The following is a 17,025-nucleotide window of genomic DNA, read 5'->3' as shown; positions in this document are numbered from 1 at the left end:
TCAGCAAAAAGAGGAGGATTGGCATGGATGTTAGCTCAGGGCTGATCTTCCTCACAAAAAAAAAAAAGATGGATTTTGTTTCTCTTGAAACTCATTGTGTCCGAGCTGGGATTAGCAAAATTGTTCATCAGTGCTGCTTTTTTTTTTTTTTTAAAGATTTTATTTATTTATTTATTTTTTCCCCCAAAGCCCCAGTAGATAGTTGTATGTCATAGCTGCACGTCCTTCTAGTTGCTGTATGTGGGACACGGCCTCAGCATGGCCGGAGAAGAGGTGCGTCTGTGCGCGCCTGGGATCCGAACCCGGGCCGCCAGCAGCAGAGTGCGTGCACTTAACCACTAAGCCACGGGGCCGGCCCCATCAGTGCTTCTTAAGTGTTTTTGTGACATGGACCCTTTTGAGATTTGACAAAAGCTATAATTCTCTGCCCAGAAAATTTTGCATCATTTCAGAGGGTTTTTGGTTTCCCTGAAGTCCTTCCTTAGACTTGCATGTTGTCTCTGGACTCCCAGATTAAGAGCTCTTGTTGTACAAATTCAGTATGGTCTGAGAATTCTTTATGTTGTGTAATCTGTTTGTAGCACTCTCTCTAGAAGTCTGTAACCGGCCAGGTCCTTTGGGTAGTAGCGTGAGCGACCCAGAAGTCACCCCCTTCTTGGTTTATGTAAGACTTGTAATAACTTGTGTGTGTTTCTCCTTTCAGGGCACAGGCTGGTGAGCTGTGGGTGAAGAATGAGAAGGTCATGTGTGGTTATATCAGTGAAGATACCAGAGTAAGATTGATAAAATGCTTTTTTGGTTCTGTTTCCCCATACCATTATGTGTAAGTCCTGAAATCAAAAACAAGAAGAGAAATAAACAAAAACTTGGTAATCTCATGATAGCTGCTATCTGCCCACGTGGACAGTATTGTAATGTTGTCAGGGACTCCTGCAATTCTAATTTTGTACTGTTGGATCTCTCCAGTTTGGGGTTATTTTTATTTTCTTCTTCTGAACAAGGTCTATTTAATATCGGACATAGAGATGTGGTGTCTAGCTGGAAGGCGTCTATGCCCACTAGGACACAGCAGAAGTTCAATTCAGTGTAAGATTGCATTGGCAAACACAAAGAGAGACCTTTGCAAAGGAAGCTGCTGCTGCTTCTTTTTTTTTTTTTTTTATAATTTTATTTATTTATTTTCCCCCCAAAGCCCCACTAGATAGTTGTGTGTCATAGCTGCACATCCTTCTAGTTGCTGTATGTGGGATGCGGCCTCAGCATGGTGGGAGAAGCGGTGTGTCGGTGCATGCCCGGGATCCGAACCCGGGCCGCCAGCAGCGGAGCGCACGCACTTAACCGCTAAGCCACGGGGCCGGCCCAGGAAGCTGCTTCTTTGGCTCTCTATTCTGGTTGAAAAAATCCAAACTGAACAGCTGTAAACGTTACCTGTGGTGGTGAAACTACCTGTTTGCTCTTCCTTGTTCTCATCCCTCTGCCTCCACTGAGAGCAATGATTCTCAGCTGGGGGTGATATTGCCTCCCCAGGGATCTTTTGGCAATGTCTGGAGACATTTTTGGTTGGAGACATTTTTGGTTGTCACAACTAGGCTGTGTGGAGAATGCTGCTAAACATGCTACAAATGTATAAGACAGCTCTCCAGAACAAAGAATTACCTGGTCCAAAATGGCAACGATGTTGTGGGGGCTAGCTTGTGCATCGTGGGATGTTTAGCAGCATCCTTGGCTTCTACTCACTAGATGCCAGTAGCACAAGTCATGACAACCAGAAAGGTCTCCAGACATTACCAGATGTCCCCTGGGAGAGCAAAATTTTTTCGTAGTTGAGAACCAGTGCCTTTAGAGGTAACTACTATCTGATTTTATTTTCATAATTTCCTTGTTGTTTATATAGTGTTAATCCATGTATATTTTACCCTAAGCAGTATATTACTTGTTTTGCTTATTTTTGAGCTTTATTAAAGTGGAATAAAAATATATTTAGTCTTTTTTTTTTTAAGCTAGCTTGTTTGTACTCAGTACTGTATTTTTAATCTGTAGTTAGAAGTGTTTTTGCTGGATCATAGGTTTCACTCTGTAAGATAATGCCAAATTATTTTTCAAATTCTTTGGACCTGTTTATATTGCTAGTAGCAATATATAAAATCTCCTGTTGTTTTTCACTTTTTCTAACAGCTGGTCATAGATTTTTAAAGCTTTTGCAACACTCGTGGACATAAATTGGTATTTTATAGTGATCTTAATTTCCTTTTCCCCAGTTTTCTAGAAATTCACTCTTAGGTATGACTTAGAAGGACCATGATAATTTGGCATGTGCTTACCTCTTCAACCTCATTCATTCATTTATTTAACAAATAATATGGAAGCACCTCCTGTGTGTCAGCTAATTTACTTTTTTTTTTTTTTTACACAATCTTTTTTTTAATCTGGTTCAGAACATTATTAGTGAATAACCTTCATTATAGAGGGGAATTCAGAAGGGATATCCCCATTCACTGGGGATCCGTGGGTGAACAGCACAGACAAGATCCTTCCTGGTAAGGAGCTTACCCCAGTGGGGAGACAGATGTAACTAGACAGTCTATAAATGTGGTAATTACAGATATGATGAGTATTTCAAAGGAAATTAATTGGGTAATGAGAAGGACTGAGGGTGGCTTCCTTAGCAAACAAATGAGATACATGAAAAATTCTGAGGGAAATGGGGCATTGAGATAGAGAATAACAGGAGACCCTTCTTTACAAAGGTGGGCAGGGAAGGCTTCTCTGAGAAGGTGCCGGAAAGGTGCGAGTTAGCCAGTGTATGGAGGTTGAGGCAAAGGGCATTCCAGGCAGAGGAAACCATTGTGAGAGCCCAGTGTGGCAGAAGCATGGGAGACAAGTAGGGAGAAGGATGTTGGTGAGGAGGTAGACAGGTTTCAGCCAGTTCATGCAGGGCCTTGAGGGCCATAGTAACCAGCGTAGAGTTTATTTTAAGGACGATTAGAATCCATTGAAGGATTTTAAGTTGGGGAGTGATACCTGAATTATGCTTTTATTTTTTTATTTTTTTTTTATTTATTTATTTTTTTTTAAAGATTTTTATTTATTTTATTTTTCCCCCCAAAGCCCCAGTGGATAGTTGTATGTCGTAGCTGCACATCTTTCTAGTTGCTGTATGCGGGACTCGGCCTCAGGATGAACGGAGAAGTGGTGCCTCGATGCGCACCCGGGATCCGAACCCGGGCCACCAGCATCGCAGCGCGCGCACTTAACCACCAAGCCACAGGGCCGGCCCTGAATTATGCTTTTAAAAGATCACTTATTCCTTCAGTTAGATTTGGTTGAACAAAATACCCAAAGTAACAAATTGATGCTTAAAGGTCAACTTGTTTCTTTCCTATAAAAGAAGTGTGTGGATAGGCATACATGGCTGGTATGACAGTCACAGTTATTGGTGATCTAAAGCTACTTCTGTCTTCCTGCTCTGCCATGCTCAGGATTGGGCTTCCGTGATCCAGCTGGAGCTACTATAACCACATCCATATTCCAGGCAGAGGAGGGAGGAAGGGAAGAAAGACAAGAGGGGTGCACCCTCCAGCCAAGTCAGCTTCCTTTAAGGACACAACACTTCCATTTACATCTTATTGGCCAGAATTTAGCCACATGTAGCTGCTCAGGAGGCTGGAAGTTTTAGTCTTTTGGCTGGGTCCCTTGCCTGCCAGAATAGAATCAATTTCCCATTACTTAGGAAGAAAGGATATTGGATAGGCATCCACAGTACCTGCTGTAGCCCCTCTTGCTCTGGTGTAGAAAATTGTAGAGGCAAGAGTAGAAGCAGAGAAATGAGTTAGGAAGTTAGAAGATGGTGGCATGGACTAGGATGGGAGCTGTAGCAATGGAGAGATGTGGGCAGATTTGAGATACATTTTGGGGTAGAGTCGACAGAACTTGCTGATGGATTGAATGTGAGGAGTGAAGGAAAGAGAAGAATTGAGCAGCTGGCTAGATAGATGGTGGTGCCATTTAGGAGATGGGGAAGACTGGGGAGAAACAAATTGCAGTTTATGAGATTCCTGTTGGATATCTGAGTGGAGAAGTCAGGGGAGGCAGTTGAGTCTGGAGCTCATTTCGTCACTTTTCCCATGTAGTCCTCCCTCCCCACCATGTCCTAGCCGTGGGAACCATTCATTGTTCCTCAAATGTGCCATGTTCTCTCTTGCTTCTGTGTCTTTGTGCATGCTGCTGTCTCCTGCCTGGGGTGCTTAGACCCTGCCTTCCCCCTTTCCCAAACCACTTATCCATCACTTAGTGCTAGTCTCAGGCTTCTATGCTTCTAGCAAAGCCTTCTTGTTTCCACCAGGCTGGAAGTGCCCCCATGACATCCTAGATATATGCATATGTTAGCACTTATCACACCGTGGTAGATACGTTGTTTGCGTGCCTTACCACCAAACTGCAGGCACTTTAAGGGCAAGAACTGTGTCTTGTACCTTTGTATCCCAAAGTTCTTTGGTATGGCTCTTAGCACTTAGTCGTCTCTCAAATGTTTGTTGAATGAAATTTTAGACATGCTCCCCCTTCTTAAGAATTCATAATCTGGGCCGGCCCGTGGCTTAGCGGTTAAGTGCACACACTCCGCTACTGGCGGCCCAGGTTCGGATCCCGGGTGTGCACCAACGCACCGCTTCTCTGGCCATGCTGAGGCCACGTCCCACATAGAGCAACTAGAAGGATGTGCAACTATGACATACAACTATCTACTGGTGCTTTGAGGGGGCGCTAAAAAAAGAGGAGGAGGATTGGCAATAGATGTTAGCTCAGAGCTGGTCTTCCTCAGCAAAAAGAGGAGGATTAGCATGGATGTTAGCTCAGGTCTGATCTTCCTCAAAAAAAAAAAAAAAAGAAAAAAAAAAGAATTCATAATCTGATTAGCAAAGCAAGATTTTAGTGTATGAAAAGAAATTAGCACTACCTAGTTTAATTAATATCACAAGGCCCAGTTACTTTATTTTTTTTTTTAATAATTTTATTTATTTATTTATTTTCCCCCCAAAGCCCCAATAGATAGTTGTATGTCATAGTTGCACATCCTTCCAGTTGCTGTATGCGGGACGTGGCCTCAGCATGGCCGGAGAAGCAGTGCGTCGGTACGCGCCTGGGATCCGAACCCGTGCCGCCAGCAGCTGAGCGTGCGCACTCAACTGCCAAGCCACGGGGCCAGCCCCAAGGCCCAGTTACTTTAGATAAACTTTATAACCAGTTCAGTTACCTGGTTTTTCAGCCCACAAAAGATTAGAAGTAGCAAATTTAAAAGAAAACAAAGTATTGATGTCTGCAACTTATTTTTATATAGAAAAAATAAGATGGATTGATTGATGCATAAAGAGATGGATAGATTGTGATCAGTAAATGAGAAAGCAAATGTCGTACCAGGTGGTGGGTACGTGGGTGTTTGCTATATTTTTTTCAACTTTTTTTTTTTTTTTGTGAGGAAGATCAGCCCTGAGCTAACATCCATGCCAATCCTCCTCTTTTTGCTGAGGAAGACTGGCCCTGTGCCCATCTTCCTTCACTTTATGTGGGACGCCACCACGGCATGGCCTGACAAGAGTGGTGTGTTGGTGCGCACCTGGCATCTGAACCTGGGCCGCCAGCAGCGGAGCGCGCACACTTAACCACTACGCCACCGGGCCGGCCCCTTTTTCAACTTTTTTGTATGTTTGAAAATTTTCATAATAAAAAGCACCCAAAATTTTAAATTAAGAATGGCAACGTTAACTGTATGATACAGATATTAATAGATGTAAGTCAATATAAATATTAAAATATAGATCAAGTTCTAACCAGCATTAACTAGAATTTTTCAAGGTATATTTGAAAGACATTCAGATACAGTAAATGATCGATTCACTTAAAAAAAAAAAGGAAGGCAAGCATCTTAATTAAAAAATGAGCAGGCTGGCCCCGTGGCTTAGCGGTTAAGTGTGCGCACTCCATTGCTGGCGGCCTGGCTTCAGATCCCCAGGGCGCACCGATGCACTGCTTCTCCGGCCATGCTGAGGCGGCGTCCCACATACAACAACTAGAAGGATGTGCAGCTATGACATACAACTATCTACTGGGGCTTTGGGGGAAAAAAAAATGAGCAAATGGTTTGAATAGACGTTTTTCCAAAGAAGATATACAAATTCATGATAACACATGAGAAGCTGCTCAATATCCTTAGTAATTAGGGAAATGTAAATCAAAACCACAATGAGATACTACCTTGATTCCACTAGGATGGCTATAATAAAAATAAAAATTTTTCAAAAGGAAAATAACAAGTGTTGGAGAGGATGTGGAGAAATTGGAACCCTCATACACTCCTCATGGGAATGTAAAATGGTGTAGCCACTGTGGAACAGTTTGGTGGTTCCTCAAAAGGTTAATGATAGAATTATTATATGACCTAGCAATTCCACTCTTAGGTGTATATGTGAGAGAATTGAAAATATATGTTCATGTAAAAACTTGCATACACATGTTTGTAGCAGCATTATTCATAATAGCCAAAAGGTAGAAGCAATCCAAATGTCCATCAGCTGATGAACAGATAAAACAGTGTGATATACCCATACAGTGGAATGTTATTCAATGAAAAAAGAAGGACGTAATGATTCATGCAACAACATGCATGAACCTTGAAAACATTAGGCTAAGTGAAAGCAACCAGTTAGGAAAGACCACATATTGTGTGATTCCATTTATGTGACGTGTTCACAATAGACAAATCCATAAAAACAGAAAGTAGATTAGTGGTTGCCAGGGGAGAAGGTGGTAGGGAGTAACTGCTTAATAGGTATGGTGTTTCTTTTTGGAGTGATGGAAATGTGGAATTAGATAGTGGTGATGGTTGCGTAACATTAAGAGCATACTAAAAACCACTGAATTCACTAAAAATGGCAAATTTTATGTGAATTTTATCTTAAAAAAATCTATCTAAAAACAAAAAAAAGAAGGGACCATTGGGAGGGTAATTTGAGTATAACAATATCTGATACTTTTACAGTTTCAAAGTGAAGGACACATTTAAAAAAAACTGTAAAACACAGACATAACTAAAAATATCACCTTATATATTTATCTATATACATACAGACACACATAATTTATAAATATGGAGTGTGCTAACCAGATCTAGAAAACTATCTTTTAAATCAACTTAATAAAACATGGTTATGATACAATAAAATACGTCTATTTTACATGTATAGTTTAATGAATTTTGACAGATGTATACACCACCACCACCACCACAGTCAAGTATAGAACATTTCCATCACCCGAAAAAGTTCCCTTGTGCCCCTCTGCTCTGTGTACCCCTCCACAGGCAACCACTCATCTGCTTCTACCTCTAGAATAATTTTGCCTAAAATGATATCCTTTAAAAAAATAACTTCTTTAATTATAAAAACATTCTTTTTTTTTTTTTTTTGTGAGGAAGATCAGCCCTGAACTAACATCCATGCCAATCCTCCTCTTTTTGCTGAGGAAGACTGGCCCTGAGCTAACATCCATGCCCATCTTCCTCTACTTTATATGAGACGCCACCACAGCATGGCTGGGCAAGTGGTGCGTTGGTGCGCGCCTGGGATCTGAACTTGGGCTGCCAACAGTGGAGCGTGCACTTAACCGCTACGCCACAGGGCCGGCCCCAAAAAACATTCATGTTTATTGTTAAAAAAGTTAGACAATATATATTTTTGTTTCTCTGAAATATTTCATAATTTAAAAGGGTAAACAAAAGACAAAGAAGCAAAATCACTCATAATGCCAGTACCCAGGGATGATAACAGGTAACATTTTGAAAGGTACATTTTCTCTGTATGTTTCTGTGTGTTGGAGAGGGAAGCGAATTTATCAAGTGTCTGTTATGCCCCAGAGACTATGGAAAGCACTGGGAAGTGACTGGTGAACACTCTTCTGTCTTTAAGGAGCAAGTTCTCTAATGAACTAATGGAGTGTCAGAGACTTAGATTTTGCTTTCCTGCCAAATGTCTTTAGAACCTTGTGGAGGAGGGAAGGGCTGGCTAAGGGATTTTGTGGTAAAGCACGCAGGCCCAGAAAACCACATGTGCTTTTCCTGGAGGCAGTCTGAATATTTGAGGGGGGCTGGGGGCTGGGGGTAGAATGTCAATTATAACTTATTAGACTGGCAACTCATCAACTGGCATGTCTTACCCCAAGTTCTACCTCCATAATGAGGTTTCTTTGACTTTCCCAGGTAGAGTCACTGCCCCTTCTACGTTTTTGTGGGAACCTTCATGGAATGTTTGTATATGTTGCAATATTTTGCATGTCTTTATCCTCTACTGTAAGCTTCAAGAGGGCAAGGACAGCATCTTCTTCTCATGGCCTATGACTCCAGGGATGAAGCTTGCTTTTAGAAGTCTCATGTCATGCTAAAGAGAAATCTTCCATCATTGCTTGTTTTTTTTTTGATGTTTAAAAAAGATAAAATTTATCATCTTAATGATTTTTAAGTGAACAGTTCAGTAGTGTTAAGTATATTTTACATTGTTGTGAAACAGATCTCCAGAGTTCTTTCATCTTGCAAAACTGAAACTATATATCACTGCTTTTTAATGCAATTATGTTTTTGTCTATTTCAGGTGGTGTTCCGTTCTACGTCGGCTATGGTTTACATATTTATTCAGATGAGCTGTGAAATGTGGGATTTTGATATTTATGGTACTGTTCCTAAGTGCTGATTGTAACTGCCACTGGGGAGAAGTTTTTTGTTTCCCCCAAGTTGGTATAATTTTACAGTAAGCTCTTGACATTCTCTAAAGATATGTCTTGAGATCTTTACAAATTCTCAAATGCTAAAATAAATAAATTAAAAATAAATATTTTTACATATTTTATGTATACATAGTGAATTCTATAAATGTAGTAAAGTATTAATGAAAAATCTGACTTCTCAGATCTTTAATTATTCTGTAAGTACAGGATGAAAAGTCACAGAGAGAGTGACTCTGTCTAGAAACCAACACTTCCTTTGGTATTTTTCATTTCCTATCACTCACAGAAATCTCCATGTTTGTGTCATTTTCTTAGAATTACTACATAATGAGTAGAGAGCAGTAAAGCTGCTATGAGGTGTGGATATTGTGTCCAACACATCAGCCTCATGGTGCATGCAATTCAAATTTGTGTTTAGCAAAATTACATGTTAATTTTTGCTGTGGGTCATCAAGGTCACTCGAAAACAGCGGGAACTGCAAATGATAATTCACTGAATGCCCTGAGTCTCCCAGATCATCTTCTAACAAACTTTGAGCATTGTTATGAGAATAATCATATTTATAGGTTAGATGGTTCTCTCATTCTGAAGATACCCTGTATTTTTCAATCACCAAAGCTTTTTCAATCTTGGATTTTACCTTGGAGCCATGGCCTCTATTGGGTGAGGAAAATATTAAATTTGGCTCAATAGAAAGTCTAGGTTGAAACCACTTTTATACATCTAGTTTTTATGATCTTGTTTTAAGATATAGCAGAACCTACTTTCTCTTTGACTGGTCCCATTCCTGTTATTTTATTGAGGGAAGAAATTGTAAGCAAGAAATAAAGGTAAATCTCGCCCTCTTCTCATTTCTTTTCAGGGGATCTATATTTTGAGAAAGCTGTGAATGGTTTCCTTGCTGATCTCTTTACCAAATGGAAGGTATGTTTCTTCTTATGCACTAAATCTCATTGATAAACATTACTCAATGCAGATTTTAATAATACACTATTTCTATTAAGCTGCCTGTAATTGAGGTATCTTAGCTAAAGCCTAAATTGATAAGACTTTAGATTTAAATTACCTTAATCATTTCAACTTGATAAAGGCCATTTATGAAACACCCATAGCTAACATCAGGCTCAATGGTAAAAGACTAAAAACTTTCCCCCTTAAGATGAAGAACAAGATAAGGATGGCTGCTTTCACCACTGGTATTCAACATTGTACTGGAAGTTCTAGTCAGAGAAATTAAATAATTTTATTTATTTATTTTTTCCCCCAAAGCCCCAGCAGATAGTTGTAGGTCATAGCTGCACATCCTTCTAGTTGCTGTATGTGGGACGCGGCCTCAGCATGGCCAGAGAAGCGGTGCGGCGGTGCGCGCCCAGGATCGAACCCGGGCCGCCAGCAGCGGAGCGCGCGCACTTAACCGCTAAGCCACGGGGCCGGCCCTCTAGTCAGAGAAATTAGGCAAGAAAAAGAAATAGAAGACATCTATATTTGCAAAGAAGAAGTAAAATTATCTCTATTTATAGATGATATATGCAGAAAATCCTTAAAAAACCCACAAAAAATCCCCTATTAGAGCGAATAAATGAATTCAACAAAGTTGTAGGATACAAAATTAACACACAAAATTAGTTGTGTTTCATCAGCAATAAATAATTCGAGCAGGAAATTAAAAAACACAGATTCAAATTTTAAAAAGGGAATTAAATTAAAAAATAATTCCATTTACAAGAGCATCAGAGAATAAAATACTTCAAAATAATTTATCCAAGGATGTGCAAGACTTGTACAATAAAATCTACAAAACATTGCTGAAAGAAATTAACAAAGACCTAAATAAATAAAAAACAACCCATGTTCATAGATTGGAAGACTTAATATTGTTAAAATGGCAGTACTACCCAAAGCAAACTATAGTTCAATATAGTCGCTATCAAAATCCCAATGGTTTTTTTTTTGCAGAAATGGAAAAGCTGATTCTAAAATTTATGTGGAATTGCAAGGGATCCTTAATAGCCAAAAAATCTTGAAAAAGAAGAGTAAAGTTGGAGGACTCTCACTTCCTAATTTCAAAACTTACTACAAAGTCAAAGTAGTCAAAACAGTATGGTACTGGTACATATGGTACATAAAGATAGATATATAGATCAATGGAATAGAATTGAGAGAGAGAAATCAACCCTTACTTCTATGGTCAGTTGGTTTTAGACAAGAGTGTCAAGTCCGTTCAATGAGGGAAAGAATAGTCTCTTCAACAGATGGTTCTGAGACAACTGAATATCTGTCTGCAAAAGAATGAGTTTGGACCCTTACCTCACATCACATACAAAAATTAACTCAAAATGGATCAAAGACCTAAATATGAGAGCTATTTGAGGTCATATTATGTGGTGGAAAAGAGCATGGAGTTTGGATTACAACAGACTGGGTTTATTTTATTTTATTATTATTTTTTATTTTTAAAGATTTTATTTATTTATTTTTTCCCCCCCAAAGCCCCAGTAGATAGTTGTATGTCATAGCTGCACATCCTTCTAGTTGCTGTATGTGGGACGCGGCGTCAGCATGGCCGGAGAAGCGGTGCGTCGGTGCACGCCCGGGATCCGAACCCAGGCCGCCAGCAGTGGAGCTTGTGCACTTAACTGCTAAGCCACGGGCCGGCCCCCAGACTGGGTTTAAAATTATGCTCCTACTCTGATTAGCTTTTTTATCTTGGAGGAGTAGTCAGTCTCTCTGAGTCTCTATTTCCTTATCTGCAAAATGGAGATAATAATAATCCCCTCTCACAAGGTGTTTTCAGGTATCTGCACATAGCAAGGTCTCAGTAGGATTTAGGTCTCAGTGGAATCTAAGTCCCATTCTCCTTCCTCAGGAATATGGCAGCAGTATCCTTCAGCTATGAAGGCTAGAGATAGAGAAATATGATGCTTGCCTTCAGGGAACTTGCAAACCTGCTGGGGCGCTTGGATCTATGTATTTGAAACAACAGCAAACCGTATGTTTTAGGGGTGGAATTTTATTTACTTTTGGACTTGGAAGGCTGAGGAAGGTTTGGATGGTTGGAAGGGAAAACAGAGAGGGAGTTTCAGGTGAAGAGAAGCAGATGAGCAAAAGGATGAAGATGGGTATGAGAGTGGGGTGTGGTCTTAGATGACTCCATAGAAGGTTTGTGTGGCAAATAATCAAGTAATAAGATTGGATTAGAAGGACAGTGTCAAGTCATGCCAGGCAGTTTGGACTTGATTTGATAGGAAGTAGGAGCTATTAGACATTTCTTAAGTAGGGGATCAGTGTGCTCAAAGCCGGAGAGAATTTGAGGAAGAGTAGTCCAGTGGCCAGGAGCAATTTGGTGAAGGGACAGACAGGAATTAAGCAGACAAGCTAGGAAGCTTCTGCAGTCATGTGGCTTAAGGGTGATCAGGCCTTTGTGTCTGCCTGAGTATGGGGCCTGAAGGAGAGCACAAACAGTAGGGACTGCAGGAAGCCAAGCCTTGGGGGTGGTCACCTTTATCACATAATGGCCATTCGAATATTGCGTTTGTGAAAACCTCCATTTCAAGTCTGGCTCAGTTGCCCTTTAGATATCCCCTAACCCAAGATTCTGTGAGTGTATGTATGATGAGATGTAAGGACAGGATTTGGCATAGGCCCAGTCATTAGTTTACAGGACTTTGCTGTTAGAATATGTTTGTTAAAATCAAGAAGTTGGTTTTAAAGCAAGAACTTGAATTAAAGTAACTTTCTGTAACCACTCTGTACTGATTTAGTGAAGTTTGGTGAAGGTTGTTTATTCTTCATAGAGCCTGTTGAATAACTTGAAGCTAACACTGGACAGCAGGATCGAGCATGGGAGTTTACGAACTCTTTTCTGAGCCCCAAATATAGTGGCAGTGGGGGTAATAGTAGTAGTCCTAGTTAACATTTATTGAGTATTTTGACATACCAGGTATCGCGGTAAGTGTTTTACCCATATTATCTCACTTAATCCTCTGGTCCCTATTCCACAGGTAGGGAAAGTATAGCTCAAAGAGGTTGGATAACTTGCCTATGATCAATAGCCTGTAAAAGCAGAATGAGGCTTCTAATCCGGTTCCATCCTTTCATCTAGAGCTAGCCTGAGATCATAACCCCTGTGCTGTCCTGTCTATGTTTCTGTAATCCCAGGCCATGTCACCACTGTTTTATGTTATCTCCTCCGTCACATATGCATTGAGAGGCTCGTATGCCCACACCAGCCCATTGTAAGGCATTTTTCCTGTATATCACTTATACCAAAATCAGATAAGTTTGGAGCTGAGTTTGGAGCACCGTGAGTCCAGTAATTTAGTTGGTGGCTAATGAAGGTCTGCTCTTTCCTAGCACTCTGCTCTTGGTACTGTGGATTGTGTTTAGGAATTTCTGTCCACTTGAGATATACCCGTGGAAGAATATAAGGTGGCATGTAATGTGCATTATATTATAGATATGCCTTATATGGTGAATGCTGAATTGTGTAGTCAGTAAGTATGGTTGGGTTAGAGATGGGGTTGGTCAGTGTAGGCAGTTGTTTTCAAAGACCCAGGAGGAACTGAAACTGAGCTTGCGAGCTCACTGGTGCAAGCCAAATTTCATGCCATCTGTAAACACCCTACTTCTAGAACATTGATCTCCAGACTCCATGGAAATGTTTATTCTCACTGGTCCTCATCCCAGTCCAAAGGTAATTCATTGCCTTGGCTTCCACCCCTGCATCTCAAGCAGCACCCAATCCTTACCTTATGACAGTGGTAGGATATGGGAGTGTCTTTGATTCTTACATCCACCACCATGCGTTCTGTTCTTGTTCCCTAAACTACAGTTCTGAAGAAATTTAAAAAACGCTGTGAAGCAGGTACAAATACCGTGATCCTCTGACACTGGGCTGATATGTTTCATGCCAAGTCAAGAGATGGGAGACACCAACCCATACTTATTGGTGATTTCCAGTTTTCAAAGCACTTTCTACATTCCTGGGACTTTAGGTAACTTGCCCAAGGTCGTGTAGTGGTATGTTTCAGCGCCAGGACTTCTGACTCTCAGCAGTTTTCTGTCCACTGCATTATGTAACCTACAGTTACATGAAGTTTTACAATACTGTGCACTGCCGCTGAGCCTCCTAGAATTGAGAATATTATGTTCATGCAAGGCTGCTTCATAGTGAAGTAAATGAAATAAACTTGAGCCCTCTTTTACTCATACCTAGGAGAAGAACTGTAGTCATGAAGTGACAGTGGTCCTATTTTCTAGAACTTTCTATGATGCAAAATCTCTTGGTGAGTATGTCTTTCTCCTATAGTTATTTTTTATTAAGCTTCCCCCACTCCCATCCCCATCCATTCCTTATCTTCTTTCCCTTTGCACTGATCGTTTTTCTCACCATTTCTGTTATGAGGACAGGGTAAAATAGAAAATCGCAAAGTCCGTTAGTAGATGCAAGAAGTTTATGGGCTGTGATTCATCTTAAAACTAACTTAATAGAAATACAATTATCTTTATTTTTTTTGGTGGTGCAAATCTTCAACCAGGAAAGGGGAGCAGAGAAAATGTGAATTTGTCTTTCAATTTGATCTACATATGTTGTTTTCTCTATTTCAGATGAATTTCCTGAAATAAACCGAGGCTCAATTCGACAGGATCACAAGGGACGATTCTATGAAGACTTTTATAAGTAAGTTTGGGTGTTTGCTATGCCTTTTTTTTTTTTTTTTTTTGGTTGTTTCTGTCCTAACTTTTTAAAAAAATTAACCTTTTTATTTTGGAATAATTTTAGGTTTACAGAGAATTTGCAAAGATAGTACAGAGAGTTTCCATATGCCTTTCACCCAGTTTCCTCTGTTAGCATTTCATAACCAAGGTACATTTGTCAAAACTATGAGATTAGCATTGGTACATTACTATTAACTAAATTTCAGACTTTTCTCAAATTTCACCAGTTTTTCCACTTATGTACTTTTTGTGTTCCAGGACCCAATCCAGGATACCACATTGCATTTAGACTTTCCAAACTTTTTACTGTGAAAAATTTCAAACTCACAGAAAAGAAGAATGAATAATATAGTGAACTCGTATACCCAACACCTGGATTTAACAGTTATTGTTATACCATATTTGCTTCATCTGTTTTTTGGCTAAATTTTATTTTAGAGTAAATTATAGATATTATAAGATTTTGTTCCTATGCATATCTGAAAACTAAGGGCATTTTCATAAATAACCACAGTCACATTTCACAAAATTAATAATAATTCTATAATATTGTCCAATATCTAGTACATATTCAGATTTCTTTAATTGTCTCCAAAACACATTCTTATATTTGGTCTGCTTCTTAAGTCTAAATCTAAAACAATTTCCCCTTCTTTTTTTACCTTCCGATTGTCGACCTGTTGAAGAATCTGGGTCAGTAGTCCTGTAGAACAGTGCTTCTCAACCTTTAGTGTGCTTATGAACCACCCCCTGGGGATCATGTTACAGTGGTGATTCCAGTCAGAGTTCTGGGGTGGGCCTGAGTGCTGCTTATCTAACTAGCTCCTGTGTTTGCACAGTTTGCTTGTTTTTGCACCACATTTTGAGTAGGGAGGCTGTAGGAGACCCCTTCTGGATTTATCTGATTGCATCCTTGTGGTGGTGTTTGTTTATTTTCTGTAAACTAGAGGGTACAACTGGGGTGATTTTGCTTTGCCCCCGGGACGGCAATTTGGCAATGTTTAGAGACATTTTTTAATTGTCAAAATGGTGTGGGTAAGTGGGTGGGAAAGGAAGGTTATGCAACTGATATCTAGTGGATGGAGGCCAGGCATGCTGCTAAACATCCTGCAATGCACAGGAGAGCCCCCCTGTCCCCCAATAAAGAGTTATTTGGCCCAAAATATCAGTAGTTTGGAGGTTGAGAAGCCCTGCTCTAAAGACTTCATTGGATTTAGGTTGAACCTTATTAGTAAGACTTATGTCATGGCTGGATGTCCTGTATTTCACATTGCGTCACTGCAGGATGCAGATCAGTCTAGTTGTCCCAACAGTGCCATGAATAAGGGACACTTTGTGAGATGATGGAAGCATACCAGATGCAGTCGGATTGGGTTGCTTGATGGCATGGAGCTATAGGACTTTGACCTTTTAAATTCTCAGATGTGTGGAGAAATCTACCACATGATTATTGGCACTTCAGAAAGAGGATAGAGTAGACATCAAAATGGACTTAGAAAGCCTTTTGCTTTTCAGAAGGTGTTTTATTCTTGCCTAAGGTACAAAGATTTTGTGTTTAAGTCAGAACCAACCCCTTTAGTGATAGGAACGTTTCATCATCTCTGACTACGCTTGTTAAAGCTTGTAGAGATTGCTTCTCTAGCTCAGTACCCTGCTACTGATTTAATCTTGCTTCCTCAGACTATTTCCTTCTGTAACTGAGAGGAGGAGCTCCTGTTGGTTTCCCCTCCTACCTCTGACTTGGAAATACAATGTCTATCTTTTGCAGTAACACTTTACTATGTGGGCTTAGTTTTTGTCTTGAATGGCCAGTCTCCCCCACACCCCAAATCTGGAGCCTTGAACATATTTCTTTGTAGCTAGTTCCTTCCTAAGTACCAAGCTAGCGCCAAATGTCAACTTATAGAGTATTTTTTCGCTTTTCAATTTTGTAATAGCATTCCTAAAGAATACATCTTTTATTCTTTTATAACAGTATTTTTTTTTGAACTATGATCAATGGGGGGCCGGCCCGGTGGCGTAGTGGTTAAGCTCGCACGCTCCACTTCAGTGGCCTGGGGTTTGCAGTTCAGATCCCGGGTGCGGACCCACACATCGCTTATCAAGCTATGCTGTGGCAGGTGTCCCACATATAAAGTAGAGGAAGATGGGCACAGATGTTAGACCAGGGCTGATCTTCCTCAGCAAAAAGAGGAGGATTGGCAATGGATGTTAGCCCAAGGCCCATCTTCCTCACCAAAAACAACAACAACAACAACAATGGGAGGGCTGGCCCCGTGGCCGAGTGCTTAAAGTTCCGCATGCTCTGCTTCTGCGGCCCAGGTTCATGGGTCCGTATCCCGGGCATGGACATACTCCACTCATCAGCCATGCTGTGGAGGCATCCCACGTACAAAATAGAGGAAGACTGGCACAGATGTTAGCTCAGGGTGAAACTTCCTCACACACACACAAAAAAGAACAATGGGATACCACTATATACCTATTAGAATGGCCAAAATCCAGAACACTGACAACACCAAATGCTGGCGAGGATG

At 40.4% G+C, this 17,025-nt stretch overlaps 1 protein-coding gene across 5 annotated transcripts in view; it reads left to right on the top strand.

Annotated features, from left to right (window-relative positions):
• DEPDC5 (DEP domain containing 5, GATOR1 subcomplex subunit) overlaps positions 1-17,025 on the top strand; it is a 119,377-nt gene that overhangs the window by 14,474 nt on the left and 87,878 nt on the right. For all 5 annotated transcript variants that reach the window (XM_087423931.1, XM_004429738.3, XM_004429737.3 and 2 more), the window contains exons 8-12: positions 704-773; positions 8,637-8,715; positions 9,633-9,694; positions 13,986-14,055; positions 14,378-14,450. In XM_087423931.1, coding sequence (XP_087280057.1) covers positions 704-773; positions 8,637-8,715; positions 9,633-9,694; positions 13,986-14,055; positions 14,378-14,450 — 354 coding nt within the window. The remainder of the gene's footprint in view (positions 1-703; positions 774-8,636; positions 8,716-9,632; positions 9,695-13,985; positions 14,056-14,377; positions 14,451-17,025) is intronic.

The sequence above is a fragment of the Ceratotherium simum genome, chromosome 35 (genome assembly GCF_057802395.1).
Source record: "Ceratotherium simum simum isolate JZ-2026a chromosome 35, ASM5780239v1, whole genome shotgun sequence".
Taxonomy (NCBI): domain Eukaryota; kingdom Metazoa; phylum Chordata; class Mammalia; order Perissodactyla; family Rhinocerotidae; genus Ceratotherium; species Ceratotherium simum.
This window is presented reverse-complemented; position numbering and strand designations above follow the sequence as displayed.